The sequence below is a fragment of the Moschus berezovskii genome, chromosome 9 (genome assembly GCF_049115385.1).
Source record: "Moschus berezovskii isolate FMDL1 chromosome 9, NW_MosBer_1.0, whole genome shotgun sequence".
NCBI lineage: Eukaryota > Metazoa > Chordata > Mammalia > Artiodactyla > Moschidae > Moschus > Moschus berezovskii.
Window position 1 is genome coordinate 85,256,963 of NC_142468.1, and position 16,901 is coordinate 85,273,863.

A 16,901-nucleotide genomic window follows, 5' to 3' on the forward strand; every position below is an offset into this window, starting at 1 on the left:
CTAAGCAACATATTAATTAGTAGCCAATCATCTGACCAGGCTGTTTTTCCACTTTCCTGTTTATTCACTGGACCATAGCTGGTATGAGGTTAAAAGAAGTAAAACAGTAGTTCTCAGTTTTAGTTCAGTTCAGGTCAGTCGCTCAGTCATGTCCAGCTCTTTGCGACCAACTCCCGGAGCTTGCTCAGACTCATGTCCATTGAGTCGGTGATGCCATCCAACCATCTCATCCTCTGTTGTCCCCTTCTCCTCCTGTCTTCCCCTTCTCCTCCTGCCTTCAATCTTTCTCAGCACCAGGGTCTTTTCAAATGAGTCAGTTCTTCACATCCGGTGGCAAAAGTATTGGAGTTTCAACTTCAGCATCAGTCCTTGCAATGATTTCCTTCAGGATGGACTGGTTGGATCTCCTTGCAGTCCAAGGGACTCTCAAGAGTCTTCTCCAACACCACAGTTCAAAAGCATCAATTCTTTGGTGCTCAGCTTTCTTTATAGTCCAAATCTCACATCCATACATGACTACTGGAAAAACCATGGCTTTGACTAGATGGACTTTGTTAACAAAGTAATATCTCTTCTTTTTAACATGCTATCTAGGTTGGTCATAACTTTTCTTTCAAGGAGCAAGCACCTTTTAATTTCATGGCTATAGTCACCATCTGCAGTGATTTTGGAGCCCAAGAAAATAAAGTCTATCACTGTTTTCATTATTTCCCCATCTATTTGCCATGAAGTAACGGGACCACATGCCATGATCTTAGTTTTCTGAATGTTGAGTTTTAGGCCAACTTTTTCACTCTCCTCTTTCACTTTCATCAAGAGGCTCTTTAGTTCTTCGCTTTCTGCCTTAAGGGTGGTGTCACCTGCATATCTGAGGTTATTGATATTTCTCCCAGCAATCTTGATTCTGGCTTGTGTTTCATCCAGCCTGGCATTTCTCATGATGTACTCTGCATAGAAGTTAAATAAGCAGAGTGAGAAATAACAGCCTTGACGTACTCCTTTCCCATTTGGAACCAGTCTGTTGTTCCATGTCCCGTTCTAACTGTTGCTTCTTGAACTGCATACAGATTTCTCAGGAGGCAGGTAAGGTGATCTGGAATTCCCATCTCTTGAAGAATTTTCCACAGTTTGTTGTGATCCACAGAGTCAAAGGCTTTGGTATAGTCTTCACTGCATGACAAAAACAAGAAACCAGATCCTACCCCCAGGGTTGATCCAGTTGGTTTGGGCAGGTCTCAGACTTCGTGTTCATCAAAATCACATGGAGAGACACTATTGCTGAGTTTGATTTGGGGGGCTGCAATGGTGCCCAATAACTTGAATTTCAAATAAATCCTGAGGTCACACTGATGTTGCTGGTCTGTGAACCATAATTTGAGAACCCCTGGGGGTAAGGCATCAGGTAATTTTTCTTTAAGTTCTCCAAGATAGTAATGTTAAGACAGTTGAAAGTCACTTGCCTAAAAACAGTCATTCTCAATCTTTCTTGAAATCACCTGGGGAATTAAAAAATTAAAAAATACTGCTGCTTGTCTCTACCTTCTATTTTAATTGATATGGGATACAGCCTGAGTGTTGAGGTTTTTTTAAAAGGTTGCACGATATAAAGGAATGATATTTCAGATGATTCTGATGTGCAGTCAAGACTGAGAGTTGCTGGAAATATTCTGCTTCCTCAAATCCTATTACCATTTACTTAAAATTTCCACAGAGCGGGGTACTTTCACCACTATAACATAATAGAAATTCCTTTCCAACTTGTTGTCCATGAACAATGATTAATTTCCAGTTTGATGTTTTAATAATGCTCATATTTACTGAATACTTGGATGTAGTAGGCCTGGTGGTGAGGTTTTTGCCTCTTTACCATCTTTTTGTTCCACTTTGCTTACTGAATGGTTCAGTTCAGTTCAGTCGCTCAGTCGTGTCCGACTCTTTGCGACCCCCATGAATCACAGCACGCCAGGCCTCCCTGTCCATCACCAACTCCCAGAGTTTACCCAAACTCATGTCCATAGAGTCGGTGATGCCATCCAACCATCTCAGCCTCTGTCATCCCCCTCTCCTCCTGCCCCCAATCCCTCCCAGCATCAGAGTCTTTTCCAGTGAGTCAACTCTTCGCATGAGGTGGCCAAAGTATTAGAATTTCAGTTTCAGCATCAGTCCTTCCAATGAACACCCAGGACTGATCTCCTTTAGGATGGACTGGTTGGATCTCCTTGCAGTCCAAGGGACTCTCAAGAGTCTTCTCCAACACCACAGTTCAAAAGCATCAATTCTTTGGTGCTCAGCTTTCTTTACAGTCCAACTCTCACATCCGTACATGACCACTGGAAAAACCATAGCCTTGACTAGATGGACCTTTGTTGGCAAAGTAATGTCTCTGCTTTTTAATATGCTATCTAGGTTAGGCTTTGCTTACTGAATGGTTATGCTTTAAATCCTTTTTCCTCAGAGAGACCCTGTAATATCTAGAAGTAATATTGTCTTCCAATTTGTTGTTAATAAATATTACATTTTTTAATTGGAGGATAATTGCTTTACAATGTTGTGTTTCTGCTGTACAAGAGTGTGAATTAGCTGTAGGTATACATATATCCTGGAGGAGGGCATGGCAACCCACTCCAGTATTCTTGCCTGGGGAATCCCCATGGACAGAGGAGCCTGGCAGGCCACAGTCCATGGAGTTGCAGAGTCGGACACGACTGAGCCACTCAGCACAGCATAGCACATGCATATATCCCCTCCCTCTTGAATAATATATCACATTTTACTCCATTTCTACTCGTGAGAAACTCAAGACAGGAAAAGAGAGGGAGAGAGAGAAAGGGCAGGGGGCATTTTATAAGGGGAAAAAATCTTCTGATCTTAATACTTTGCCCTTAGTATTTGATCCTCTGTGGCCTTTGGCTGGGGTTTTATAGATTCAGTAATTCCAAGAGGAAAATTCCAAGAACACTTATGACTCTGACCAAAGGCAGCTGATTTTCCTTTTGCTTTTAATTAATGCACTTCTTTCATTTCCAACAACAACGAAAAACCACTAAGTTTTTTCCCCAGAAAGTAACTTCCTCAGGAACAAATTATAATACTATTAAGCACAATGATATAACTTGCTTCAGGTCCAGGGGTTTTAGACTTCAAAGGAAACATTCAGTAGTTTTTACGTGTCTCATAGCACTTCCCATCTCTTCACGAGATGGTTCTGATATGTGGTATTGCACAACCCATCTCATGCAGAGAATTATTTTTAGAATCAAGGTTAAGAATACATCCTACAGCTTTAGTTCTTAAAGTTCCACTCATTTCAAGCTTCATGAGATCTACGAGTCATCAGGAGCCATATCTTAAATTTTTATACCTGTGGTCTAGCAAAGTGTTCAGTAAATAGTACTTAATAAATGTTGACTAGATGGATGAATGTGTACACACAGGTGTATTTGCTTCACATAAGCCAACACCACTGGGAGACCGACTCGGAGAGCTTTAAGAGTTAAGGAAGACAAATGCCATCTTTACGATCTAAGATTTCTTCAATGCTCCAATTTTCTCTTCCCTACTTTTGTACCAGTTTTGGTAAGAACACAATTCACCCTAATGAGGCTGGCTCATCTCCTCACCCATCTTCCTTCTTAAAATGGCCAAAGCAGCTATTCTGATCCTACCACAAAATACAAAACTTGTTATAACAAAAACATGACTGTGGGAGGTACTCACTGATAAAATGTAGCCATGCAAATTCTATAATATGTGTTGCCAGAAAATTTAGGGGCAGTTTTTCAAGGCTGACAAGCTCTTTATAGGGTTTTCCCTGGTGGCTCAGCGGTAAAGAATCTGCCTGCCAACACAAGAGACTTGGGTTCAATCCCTGGTCTGGGAAGATCCCCTGGAGAAGGAAATGGCAACCCATTGCAGTACTCTTGCCTGGAGGACCCCATGGAGCCTGGCATGCTACAGTCCATGGGGAAGCAAAGAGCTGGACACGACTTACCAACTGAATAATAGCAACAAAGCCCGTTACAAGAAAGGACCTGGCTGAGAAAGGACCTCCCTGCAGCGAGGTCAGAGTTCAACCCGGGCCAACACACAGCACAGCGCCTGGGTCACTTCCCTGTGCTTCAGTTTCCTCATCCTCAAACGAAGAGGGGGAGGTATCCTCCTAGCTCTGACACAGCCTACATCTCCGTGTCTGTCTTCATGTTATGGCGTGTACAGTTGTTGTGCAGACAGAAGGGCCAAGCAGGGAAGTCTACATAGTTGCTTTGGAGGGTAAAAAAAAGAAAGAAATGATTTCTAATAATTGGAGAATGCCAGGATCTAGGGGGTTGGTTTTGTTTTAAATACAAATGTTCTCCTGTATTTGCTGCTTTGGTTTTCATATAACATCAATTTCCCAAAGCTATATGGACTCGCATTATATTATTCTTTAAAAGGTATGTTACCCAGCCTGGTACAGGAGTCAACTTATCAAGTGACACAGTTCAGTTTGTAATATAAGTAAGTTTTCCAGGAACCTGTTTTGCGCTAGACACTGCAACAGAACCAAGATAAAATTGTTGTGAAACCACCAAACAAGCTCAGAACAAAGCTGATGCAACCTATTCACCTGTCTTGGAAATTAGCAAGCATTGCTCTGGTTAGGCTGAAGCCCACTAACCACCTGAGTTATGCAACTGAGAAACACCGGCTTGATTAGGTCCCGGTTCTTGTGCTACATGGACCTTCACCCAGTGAAAGCATTAGAAATTAACTTTATGATACCCAAATGAGAACGAACAATTCAGAAATCATAAAAATAACATAAATCAGAGTCACTATCTATTAAACAACTTAGTTCTAAGCTGAGATTTGGTTACTGAACTAATTTAAAGGAACTAATAAACACGCAAGTCACACCACACCTGCTTATAAATCATAAAGGGAGTTTTTAAAATCCATTTACAACAGAAGAGACTGTCTGTGCCATATTTCCAAACAATAATACCCAAACACTGAAGCAAAGAAGTCAGTTGTCTATTTACCTACTGGTGACCAACAACAGAAGTTTAGTGCTTTCAGGAGTCAGGCCATTTTGATCCTTAGTTTTACACGACTAAACCAAGACTTATGTTAGCAGAAGGAGCAATCTGCTGCCAGGGTCTGCCTGAACTCCAAGCACCTGCTTTCTCTGGTCTGGAGGCAGATGGTACATCGTAAAAACAAAAGTCATGGGGAAAATGTACAGGAAGATATTCCTTTTAAAACCCTTTAAGAGGTTCTTTTTCCTAAAATCTAATGCCATAAATATGCATGTTTATGTTAATATCTTAGCTTAGAATTTGGAACTGATTCGGGGCATTAAAAATGTTTCCTTAGCCTAATTCATATTCATGTGTTCACATATTTCCATGGAATGTGAAAACAGCTTTTCCTTTAGCTGATTAACACCCAAGGCAGGGCAGGACAGGAATTTTGGAATTCTAACAAATATCCTAAACAAAGACGGCTGCTGTCCTTATCCTTCAATATTACCAATTACTGTACCTCTACTAAATTCTTGTATAGGAACTAAGACACTGCTTAATACGCATCTGAATCAGCTCAGGCTGCTACAGCAAGATAGCACAGATGGAGTGGCTTCAGCAACAGGAATGTACTTCTCACTGTTCTGGAGACTGGTGAGGCCAAGATCCAGGGCCAGTTTGGTTCCCCTGTGGGGTTTCTCTTCCTGGCTGGCAGACAGCCACCGTCTTACTACATCCTCACATGGCAGACAGCAAGCTCTGATTTCTCTCCTTCTTCTCATAAGAACATTGACCCGGATATGGGGATCCCAAGCATGATGTCACCTGACCTAATGACCTCCCAAAGGCCCCACCTCTAAATAGCACCACATGGGGGTTAGGACTTCAGAATATGGATTTTGGAGGGACATAATCACTGAGTCCATCATGGGATAACCTGGTTTATATTTGCCAGATTTGCAATAGGTGAGCTAGACTGTAATAAACTGGTCTCATAATATGCTTTTCCACAATGATTGTACAGGGTGGTGTGTCTCAAAGTTTAGGTGCATCGGAATCCCCCGAAGCTTGTTAAAACACAGAGCACTTGGCCTGACCTCTAGGGATTCTCATTTAGTAGGTTTGAGGTTTGAGTCAGTTCCTCATTTAGCAGGGAACTAAGGATTTGTATTTCTAGCAAGCTCCCAGATGATACTGACGCTATCTGTTTGAGAACCACTGAGGCAGGTGTTCCCTTTAGAATGTCAATATCAGTTATGACTCTCTGGGCCCGTGTTGGCTTCTCAGTAATAACTGTTATGCTGAACATATTTGACATGTGTCAATTGCTTATATGCAGATGTTGCATACCAAGAAGCTCAATAAGCAGATGGACAGATCAGCTGGGTGAGGCTGCTTCATGCTGTTGAGCACCCAGGAAGAGTCAATTAATGGAGTATGTCTCGTCAGCTAACTGTGACTTCACAAGTCACCAGGATTTACAAGACTGCCTGCTGACATCTTATCCTTACTGACTTTTATCTTAGAATTTAGATTTGGTCTTTAACGTTGATGGATTCTTGTATCAACAGGCACATTAGAATCATTTGAACTGATATCAAATTTTGACAAGGCTTAACATGAAGCACTTAAGCAATGCTTACTATTTATGTTCAACTCATTTGCCCTAAAGTCATACTTGGTTAAATTTTAAAGCATGGTTCTGTCATGAAACAGCATAATTTTAAGATTTATTTCAAGTACACTTTGGAATGTAAACATACCTTATTTAGTTTTACAAAAGATTCCAGTCCAGCTTCCAAGGGATTTGTATCACAGTTCATCTAAAAGGGAAACATGCATTTTAAATCTTAGATGAGTACAAGTGGTTTTAGTAACATCACTTTCATATTTATTTTTTAAAGAGAATACTTTTTCATTTGAAATATATAGACAGATAGACATAGATATAGATTGTGAACTGGCCTCTAAAGTAATTTTTAAATCTAAAATTCAAATGCAGCCTTTCAGCAAATACTGTTATTTTAATAGCAAATTAGATGCTAAAATTCCCAGCTTGTTTCCAAGGCTCTTTTGGTATAATAAACATCTGAGGGATGCCACAACAATGATGTTCTTCCCAGAAACAAGATTCTCATAAGCTTTTACCTAATAATTCTGCATAAATATGTTTTGAAACATTATTAAGTAATTTATTTATCTTGCAGTCATCCGGAAATCAGGATAAGTGGAGGAAAAAAGCATATGGTAGGAAAATAGTTTCCACAGAGTTTGGGAGAGGGAAAAGGGGAAAAAAAGAGGTTGAATTTGGCTGTCATTACAATATACTTCAAGGGGAGCTAAAGCCATTATTTGGGACTAGACCTGATTTTTGTTTGTTTTGCTGTCATCAGTCTCTTTTGCACCAAAAGAACCGATCTAAACCCCATAAAAGGTAGCCAAACTTAACAAAAGAAAACACAGCCTTCGCATGACCTGCTGCTGCTGCTGCTGCTAAGTCACTTTAATCGTGCCCACCTCTGCACGACCCCATAGACAGCAGCCCACCAGGCTCCACCGTCCCTGGGTTCTCCAGGCAAGAACACTGGAGTGGGTTGCCATTTTCTTCTCCAATGCATGAAATTGAAAAATGAAAGTGAAGTCGCTCAGTCGTGTCTGACTCTATGTGACCCCATGGACTGCAGCGTACCAGGCTCCTCCGTCCATGGGATTTTCCAAGCAAGAGTACTGGAGTGGGTTGCCATTGCCTTCTCCTCGCATGACCTAGATGTATAATATAAATTTGTTTTACATGATATAAAATTTGACCTCATATTTCCTAGTCAATTTGAGCAATTCTAAGATTAGTTTGTACCTGCTCAAATTTTCAAAATTCCTGAAACGAGATGAGAATTTGTTACTTAGGGTTTTCTCAGTGCCTCACCCCAAACCTCATGCTTAGTAGAGCACGCGATACCATCTTGTTGATTTTAAGACGCTGTCCTTACCACACTGACATTTCTAAAGCCCACATGTGTTCTATGATAAAAAGTCTACTTTTAAGACACTATTTCATTGATATAAAAAAAAAAAAGTTTCAGAACTCCAGGAAAAAAATTTAAAAGTCCAGATGCTTGACTGCTGTAGTAACACGAGAGGGCGTGCTGGCACCGCTGGGAAATTAGAGGGGCTGGGATGGAGATAGGAGATAATGAAAGGGGGAGAGCAGAGAAATGCAGCTCATTCCTTGTGGAGAGTGGAGGCGGAGCTCTCCTCTCCGTCTCTCCCTGCAGCAGCGTCCTCTGAGAACTACCCCCACCCCAGAAGGCTGAGGACCCCCGCAACAGAGCGCAGCCTCTGTAAAGCAGCAACTGCCCCAGGGCTCTTGTTCTTTCAGTGACTCCAGGAGGCTGTACTGTCCACCTCAAAACCCACTTTCTTCTGCCCCTGATCTAAATGTCCTAGGGACCCTGCCTGTGCTTACAAAACCCACTTGGCCCTCAAATTCACACTTTATGTCCTAGGCATTTTGCTGACTACCTAACCTTGACAATAACTCTGCAGGATAAAGACTGTCTCTCTCTTACAGAGAAGTGAAGTCTCTGGAGGGTTAAGGCCACATACTATGTTGTGGAGGATGCATTCAAACCCCAGAGGCCCTACCCTGAAGTACACCCTTTACAAATGTCCCTTATCTAAGCTCTCATACCTAAAACCTCAATGTATTCCAAGAAAACAACTAGCGGACCTGAGAAAATTGAGATCTAAAGATAGCTTGCTATATTGGAGATAAAATAAGAGAAGAGTTTGAACCACTGTTTGGACACTGCTGTGCAATCTGGACCAAGTTGTTTATTGTTTCTTAGCATGATTGTGTGTATAACTCCCACCTCCTTGCCCAAGAATAACCAATAATACCCTCTTCAGGGAGAGCTGAGAAGGTAGATGACATCATGCCTATGAAAATGGTGTGTAACTACACAAATAGAAACCCTGAGTTCTCATTATCAACGATGGGTGTGAGCTGGACCAGCACATTTCAGACCACCAACCTTGCCCCTCAGAAAGACAGCTTTTGTTGTTACTTCCCCAAAAGGTGCAGAATAAGAAGCAAATGATGATAGACAATGTGACAGAGGAGAAGGAAGAAAGTGGTCCTCAAATCCCATGGGGTAGACAGGCTCCCTTGTGGCAGCCAAAGTCACACACAGAGGCAGACATCCAGGGCTCTCCACCAAGCAAGGGCAATTAAGGCAGAATAAACATTACATCACAGTTCCCCTGAATTTGTGACTGGGAAATTGAGGAGAGAAACTTTTGTCCCTAATTAAATAAAGTTTTCAGGACTTCCCTGGCGGTCCAGTGATTAGGACTCCATGCTATCACTGCAGGTGGTATGGATTGCACCTCTGGTCAGGGAACTAAGATTTGGCATGCTGTGCAACGTGGCCCAAAACAAATTTCTTTTTTCTTGCAATACATTCTCTTACAGTCAGAGCCAATGTTAACACAGTTAAACTAACCCTTGCATAAAAATCAGATACAACACATGTAAAATTTTAATAAAGATGATAGCATTTCAAACCTCTGACCCCCAGGCTCTGAAAGCTTTCTCCAGTCTTAAGGCATTCATGGCATAAGTTCCAAAATTGTCAATTCCCTCCTCCTGGCCTGCATTCATGATAGCGTCATAAAGCGCTGCAGAATCCTCTCGTCTGTGGTACAGCTCCCAACCCAGCTCACCTGAAATACACCCACAAGGGCCACACCAGAGTAAGAATGATGATCACTAGGTTTAATGTGCATTAGCTAAAACACATCAACAAATGAGAAGTTCCACTTCTGCAAAATAGACACTGTAGAGTGATAGAAGCTCGGTTCCCAAAAAAGTTGCAACCAAGGCACACTGCAAAGGAGCCTGCCATATGACAGATGTTTCTGGGCCCGATACTGCCCCACCCCCCACACAGAGAGCAGCATGTAAGACAACTCAGACAGATGGTGATTCAGGACTTAATCTTACCTCTCACCTTGGCTTCACAATGTTAAGCGAGGAATTAGCATGGCAAAGTTTATCAAGATAAGGGGTTCAAGGTTTAAACACCTCAACCCCCAACTCCTTGGCCCCAAATCGCAAGGCTTAAACATACAGGCCACTGATGACAATTATTTGAATGTTCCTCACTGTGGGATAGCCAGAGCCTCTAATGGTCCCCACTTCCTCCTTCTCCCCTACTTGGTCATTTCATTCACCATTAGAACCATAGGCAAAAAAAGAAAAAAGAAAATGAAACCCAACTCAAAGAGTCTGCTTATTTTTTACTTTGCTTATGTTTTATTCTGGTTGCCAGTTTTCCAAGGTTGGAAGGATGAGGAGAAGAAAGCCTAGGGAAGAGCTACAGCCTTTATACTGTGTGGTTGTCTTGTTCCCCATGCGGAGGGCTAACGGTGCGGTGCTTCTCCAGGACACGAGCACCGCCTACCCAAGTGAATGCTGGGCGCCTAACACTCCTTCTGTAAAGGGACAAGGAGTCTAGAGGAGGTTAGGAGGGAGCCCAGCAAACCAGTGGGGAACTGGAGAGCATTCATTCATCCTATTTCTAGTACCTACTACATGCCATTAGGTGCCAAGGAAGACTTCTCTAATGCACTTAGAAAGAAAGATGAACAGTGGTAATGCTTTAAGGGCAGTGCCTAACACATTCAAGATGTTCTCTAAGGGAGACCATTTTGAATTCTCCCACATGGAATCAATCGTAAAGGAAATCAATCCTGAATATTCATTGACGGACTGATGCTGAAGCTCCAATATTTTGGCCAACTCATTTAGAAAAGATGCTGATGCTGGGAAAGATTGAGGGCAGGAGAAGAAGGCAGTGACAGAGGATGAGATGGTTGGATGGCATCACCAACTCAATGGACATGAATTTGAGAAAGCTCCAGGGGATGGTGAAGGACAGGGAAGCCTGGAGGGCTACATGCAGTTCACATTGGTCACTGTGGGTGACCCCACTGGGGTCACAGTGTCAGACACGACTGAGAACTGAAAACAACAACAGCAACACAGAATCAGCCGGCCTGAGCATTCTGTCATCCCTTCCAGCTATTCCAACAACTATCCTCTTTGCACTTCCTTACCTACCTTTCTGAATGGTGGGCAGCTAGCTGTGGGCCTGGAACTGCAATTGGAAATCTGCGGAATGACTTTCTCAGACTCGGAGTGAATAAACAGAGTTGTCGGAAGAGTTGGGCAGGAGACATCGTCCTCCAAAGTCACGCTGAAGAGACTGAACGTGTGTGTGCGCACATTTCTGGGTGCTTCTAAAGTTTAGAGACTGACTCTAGGTTGTTTGCTAATTCTTACCAGTATAAGATATCCTGATAGCAGTGACAGGAATGTTGGAAACCTTTAAAGACTTGGTTTGAAGAAACTTGAAAATATTATCACTAAGATCTTCAGAGGTCAATTTCTGTAGGACCTTTCTTGAATATGGCCCTGCGACACCAAGGACTCCAAGCTCATCAGTTATGTTTTTAATTTCAACATCATAACCACCTTTGATTGCCTCTTCTTCAATCCACCTGCATTTGAGGTTCATAAACACTGTGTTAAATCTTGCTGGAATAACACATGTTGGTAACAGATTATTTCTCTGAAGATATACTGTATGTCTAGAATTACCAGAAAATCCCTAGAGTGTCATTTCATATAATCAACAAATTTTTAAATTTGAGGAAACTGAATCTCAGAGATGGTAAATGATTCTTTTTAAGCTACCCACTTACAAATATGTGAGTGATTTTTTTCACAGTACAGAAGGATCCTTCCATTTAAACAAGCTCTGCCACAAAATTTTTTCAAACAGTGACAGCCCTACTGCATTTAAACTAATGACTCCATCTTGGGAAGTTAATTTAAATCCAAATTTTCTCTAATACCCATACATAGGAGATACAATCGTGCTGCTAAAGGTTAATAATGTGCCTGCCACCAGACACGTGCTTGCTTTGGCAATCACAAGGAGAAGATTAAAACTCTAAAGACTGGTTTCAATTTCTGAGTCTTGAATGGAAGCCAGTGAGAGGGTTTGCTTATAATTTACTGAGCAGTCCCTGGAGCTACACAAGTCTGTCATAAAATGATGATCTAGACTGACACAAAACCAAGTGACTAAGATGGCTCCTAACGTATCTTGGATAGGAAGATAGAATTTGCATCACCTTACAACTAGAGAGTCTGTTGGAACAAGATGTTTATCAAACAACAATATTCCAAATATTTTTGAAATACTAAAGACAATATATTTTAGAGTAGACTAAATAGTAGACTGAAGATTCACGTGAAGGATAGAGTTGGCAAATCAATGATTTCAATGCAGCGATGGGCCAGAGAGCACAGAGTATGAAAAAGAAAACAGAAGAAAACCCCGGAGGCAACACACTAACGTGAACTGAATGTGAGCATCAGAATCAACAAAACTAACTTGAGCAGGTCACTTTAACCCAAACTTCAGTTTCCTCACCTGAAAATGGGCATGATAAACACCTTGCAGATAAAGCTACTAAAAGAACTTATTGAGACAATGTGTAAAGATGGTTCTGACATATGCGTGATACCTCATAAATAGGAGTTAATATTATTAGAACCAGTAAACCCAGTGGTTTACTTTACCTTTGGGAGGGGGTTATAGGGACCCTCACTTGAAGTAATTTCCTATAAAAGACATGACATTTATTTAAAACAATAAGGTTTAAAGATTTTAAGCTGTATTTTCAATTACTGATTAAAGAAGCCCACAGAACATAAGTACCCTTGGTGCAAGACTGGATCAGTTATAATGCATATTGTTTTCTTAGTACATGTACACTTACCTAAGATCATGAAGTTCTGACCCAGAACCAGTTACTAATAGAAACTCCCCAGGAGACTGGTGAGAGACAGTCAACTCAGCATATACGCGACCTTTTGGTGTTAACATGTGACATATTTGTAAAACCCACCTACAGAAAAGAACAAAATCTTATGTATCCTTTCAACGCCACATGGAAATAAAAATGTGGATGTCAACAATCTAAGACATCTGAATCTTTTATATCAATTGTGTGAACTATCCGTAAACCTAAACCCATTCATTTTGAAGTTTTCAGTTTAAATGATCAATATAATTACTGATCATAAAAATTACATTTCAACCAATCTGGAGGTTCCTATTGACACAGTTAAACAAAGTCATATGATCCTTAGATAATAATTCAGTCAACAAAAATTTAAATTTGAAAATTAGCTAGAATGCCCGTCACTAGTTGAAGAATTCCCGCGTTTATACAGAAATTGTTAGGTGAACTGAAATAACACATTGGTTTTTTGAAAATGAGGGGATAGAAAATTAAGCAGGCCAGGATCCTGGACCTTGTACCCCTACCCCTATAATGCTATTTACCTTGGGAATAACATTTGCAAAGAGATGGTCCAACAATCTAATGGAGTCTTGGCCTTTGATGTTAAACTTGCCAAATGGTGACAGGTCAATCACCCCTACTCTTTGCATAACCTGTTGATACTCAGAGCCCACAGGCTCAAACCAGTTTGTGCGATGAAAACTTGGCCTGAAACACAGTGTCACAAAACAAGTTATTTGTTTTAAAAAAAATTCAGAATAAGAATATTTTTATAAGCTCTGTGTGCTCAGTCATGTCCGACTCTGTGACCCCATGGACTGTAGCCCACGAGGCTCCTCTGTCCATGGAATTTTCCAGGCAAGAATACTGGAGTGGCTTGCCTCTCCAGATTCCTACTCCAGAGAATCTTCCTGACCCAGGGATCAAACATGTGTCTCTTACATCTCCTGCATTGGCAACTGGATTCTTTACCACTGAGACACCTGGGAAGCGCTAACAAGCCCTACTTGTCTAGACATTTTCATTTGGGGGAAAAATGCCACTTATTCTACAAGTCATACATATATATTGGAAACTGATTTTTTAAGTTGCTCATCTAACCCTTGACCTATTTCACAGTGAATGAAGTATTAATTAACTAGAAAATAAGGTAGGCTATGTGGGCTCTCAGATTGGAAAAAGAGCTTAAAAGTCACCCAGTCCTTTAGCTGTCAACCTTGGTTACATATCAGAATCACCTGGTGGAGCATTTTAAAAATACTAATTTGGGGGACATAAATCAGAATGTGTGAGGGGTAGAGCTATCTTGTCTGGTGCTTCTCAAGTGTTTCTGTAAATACGTCACTTGCACTTGTTACAGATTCTGATGTAGCAGGTCTGGGGAGGGCCCTAGATGCTGCCCTCTAACAAGCTCCCACGTGATGCTCATGCTGGCCACCTGGAGTAAGCAAGCATTTGGTCCAATATCTTCCGTTTTTAGAGAAAAGGCACAAAGTGACTTCCGAGGCCTTTGTACTAGTTAATGACAGAGCAGGGCCTGGAGCAAAGGTCTACTGACTCATTATGCAGGGGCCTTTCTACTTTACAGAGTAGACTATTAATGTGGTGTTTTAACTTCAGAGGAGGATATGTTTTCAGTGGTTTAATTATTAAAATAGTAGAAAAAACAGGCCAGGTCCAAATAGTACAACATGAAGAATAGATCTGGCATTTATCTGGGTCACTTAGAAAAAAAATCAAGTCAGTATTTTGCCCCCAGGCAATCTCCACTGGCTGACTACAGAGTCCAAATTCATTAATCAACAGTTGGCCCACTACTATACTTTGGACTATTTAGGTCTGATCGTAAAGTAGACATCAAAATCTGCTTAAATAAGCAAAGTAATAGTCAAAAAAAGGTAGCAAATTGAAAACTTGCTTTCTCTTGGTTTGTGTCTTCTCATGAGAAAAAAGTATGTAATCATTATTAATCCTAAATACAAGGATGGTATGCAATCCAAGTACTATGTCAACAACTTTAGAGGAAATCAGAGAATTGTTTCAGTTATATGCTTTATGTTTTAGCTTAACCTAAAATAGTAAGTCAAGGCTGTCTATTGTCACTCTGCTTATTTACCTTAATATGCAGAGTTCAGTTCAGTTCAGTCGCTCAGTCGTGTCTGACTCTTTGTGACCCCATGAATCACAGCACGCCAGGCCTCCCTGTCCATCACCAACTCCTGGAGTTCACTCAAACTCATGTCCACAGAGTCAGTGATGCCATTCAGCAATCTCATTCTCTGTTGTCCCCTTCTCCTCCCGCCTCCAACCTTTCCCAGCATCAGAGTCTTTTCCAATGAGTCAACTCTTCACATCAGGTGGCCAAAGTATTGCAGTTTCAGCTTTAGCATCAGTCCCTCCAATGAACACCCAGGATTGATCTCCTCCAGAATGGACTGGTTGGATCTCCTTGCAGTCCAAGGGACTCTCAAGAGTCTTCTCGAATACCACAGTTCAAAAGCATCAATTCTTCGGCGATCAGCCTTCTTCATAGTCCAACTCTCACATCCATACATGACCACGGGAAAAACCATAGCCTTGACTAGACGGACCTTGGTTGGCAAAGTAATGTCTCTGCTTTTCAATATACTATCCAGGTTGCTCATAACTTTCCTTCCAAGGAGTAAGCGTCTTTTAATTTCATGGCTGCAATCACCATCTGCAGTGATTTTGGAGCCCAAAAAAATAAAATCTGACAGTCTCCACTGTTTTTCCATCTATTTCCCATGAAGTGATGGGACCAGATGCCATGATCTTTGTTTTCTGAATGTTGAGCTTCAAGCCAACCTTTTCACTCTCCTCTTTCACCTTCATCAAGAGGCTTTTGAGTTCCTCTTCACCTTCTGCCATAAGGGTGGTGTCATCTGCATATCTGAGGTTATTGATATTTCTCCCAGCAATCTTGATTCCAGCTTGTGCTTCTTCCAGCCCAGCGTTCACATGGACCACAGCCGAATGTGGTCACTGGAGAAGGGAATGGCAAACCACTTCAGTATACTTGCCTTGAGAACCCCATGAACAGTATCAAAGGGCAAAACGATAGGATACTGAATGAGGAATTCCCCAGGTTAGTAGGTGCCCAGTATGCTACTGGAGATCAGTGGAGAAATATGCAGAGTACATCATGAGAAATGCTGGGCTGGAAGAAGCACAAGCTGGAATCAAGATTGCCGGGAGAAATATCAATAACCTCAGATATGCAAATGACACCACCCTTATGGCAGAAAGTGAAGAGGAACTCAAACGCCTCTTGATGAAAGTGAACGAGGAGAGTGAAAAGGTTGGCTTAAAGCTCAACATTCGGAAAACTAAGATCATGGCATCTGGTCCCATCACTTCATGAGAAATAGATGGAGAAACAGTGGAGACAGTGTCAGATTTTATTTTCGGGGGCTCCAAAATCACTGCAGATGGTGATTGCAGCCATGAAATTAAAAGACGCTTACTCCTTGGAAGGAAAGTTATGAGCAACCTGGATAGTATATTGAAAAGCAGAGACATTACTTTGGCAACAAAGGTCCGTCTAGTCAAGCTATAGATTTTCCAGTGGTCATGTATGGATGTGAGAGTTGGACTGTGAAGAAAGCTGATCGCCGAAGAATTGATGCTTTTGAACTGTGGTGCTGGAGAAGACTCTTGAGAGTCCCTTGGACTGCAAGGAGATCCAACCAGTCCATCCTAAAGGAGATCAGTCCTCTGTGTTCATTGGAGGGACTGATGCTAAAGCTGAAACTGCAATACTTTGGCCACCTGATGTGAAGAGTTGACTCATTGGAAAAGACCCTGATGCTGGGAGGGATTGGGGGCAGGAGGAGAAAGGGACAACAGAGGATGAGATGGCTGGATGGCATCACCAACTCAATGGACATGAGTTTGGGTAAACTCCAGGAATTGGTGGATGGACAGGGAGGCCTGGCGTGCTACAATTCATGGGGTCGCAAAGAGTTGGACACGACTGAGCAACTGAACTGAACTGAACTG

The 16,901-nt window shown here is 41.7% G+C and overlaps 1 protein-coding gene across 1 annotated transcript in view; it reads right to left on the bottom strand.

The window, feature by feature from the left end:
* DMGDH (dimethylglycine dehydrogenase) overlaps positions 1-16,901 on the bottom strand; it is a 77,701-nt gene that overhangs the window by 26,940 nt on the left and 33,860 nt on the right. The window contains 6 exon segments of the mRNA XM_055437459.2: positions 6,767-6,826; positions 9,568-9,725; positions 11,347-11,564; positions 12,855-12,965; positions 12,967-12,983; positions 13,424-13,589. Coding sequence (XP_055293434.2) covers positions 6,767-6,826; positions 9,568-9,725; positions 11,347-11,564; positions 12,855-12,965; positions 12,967-12,983; positions 13,424-13,589 — 730 coding nt within the window.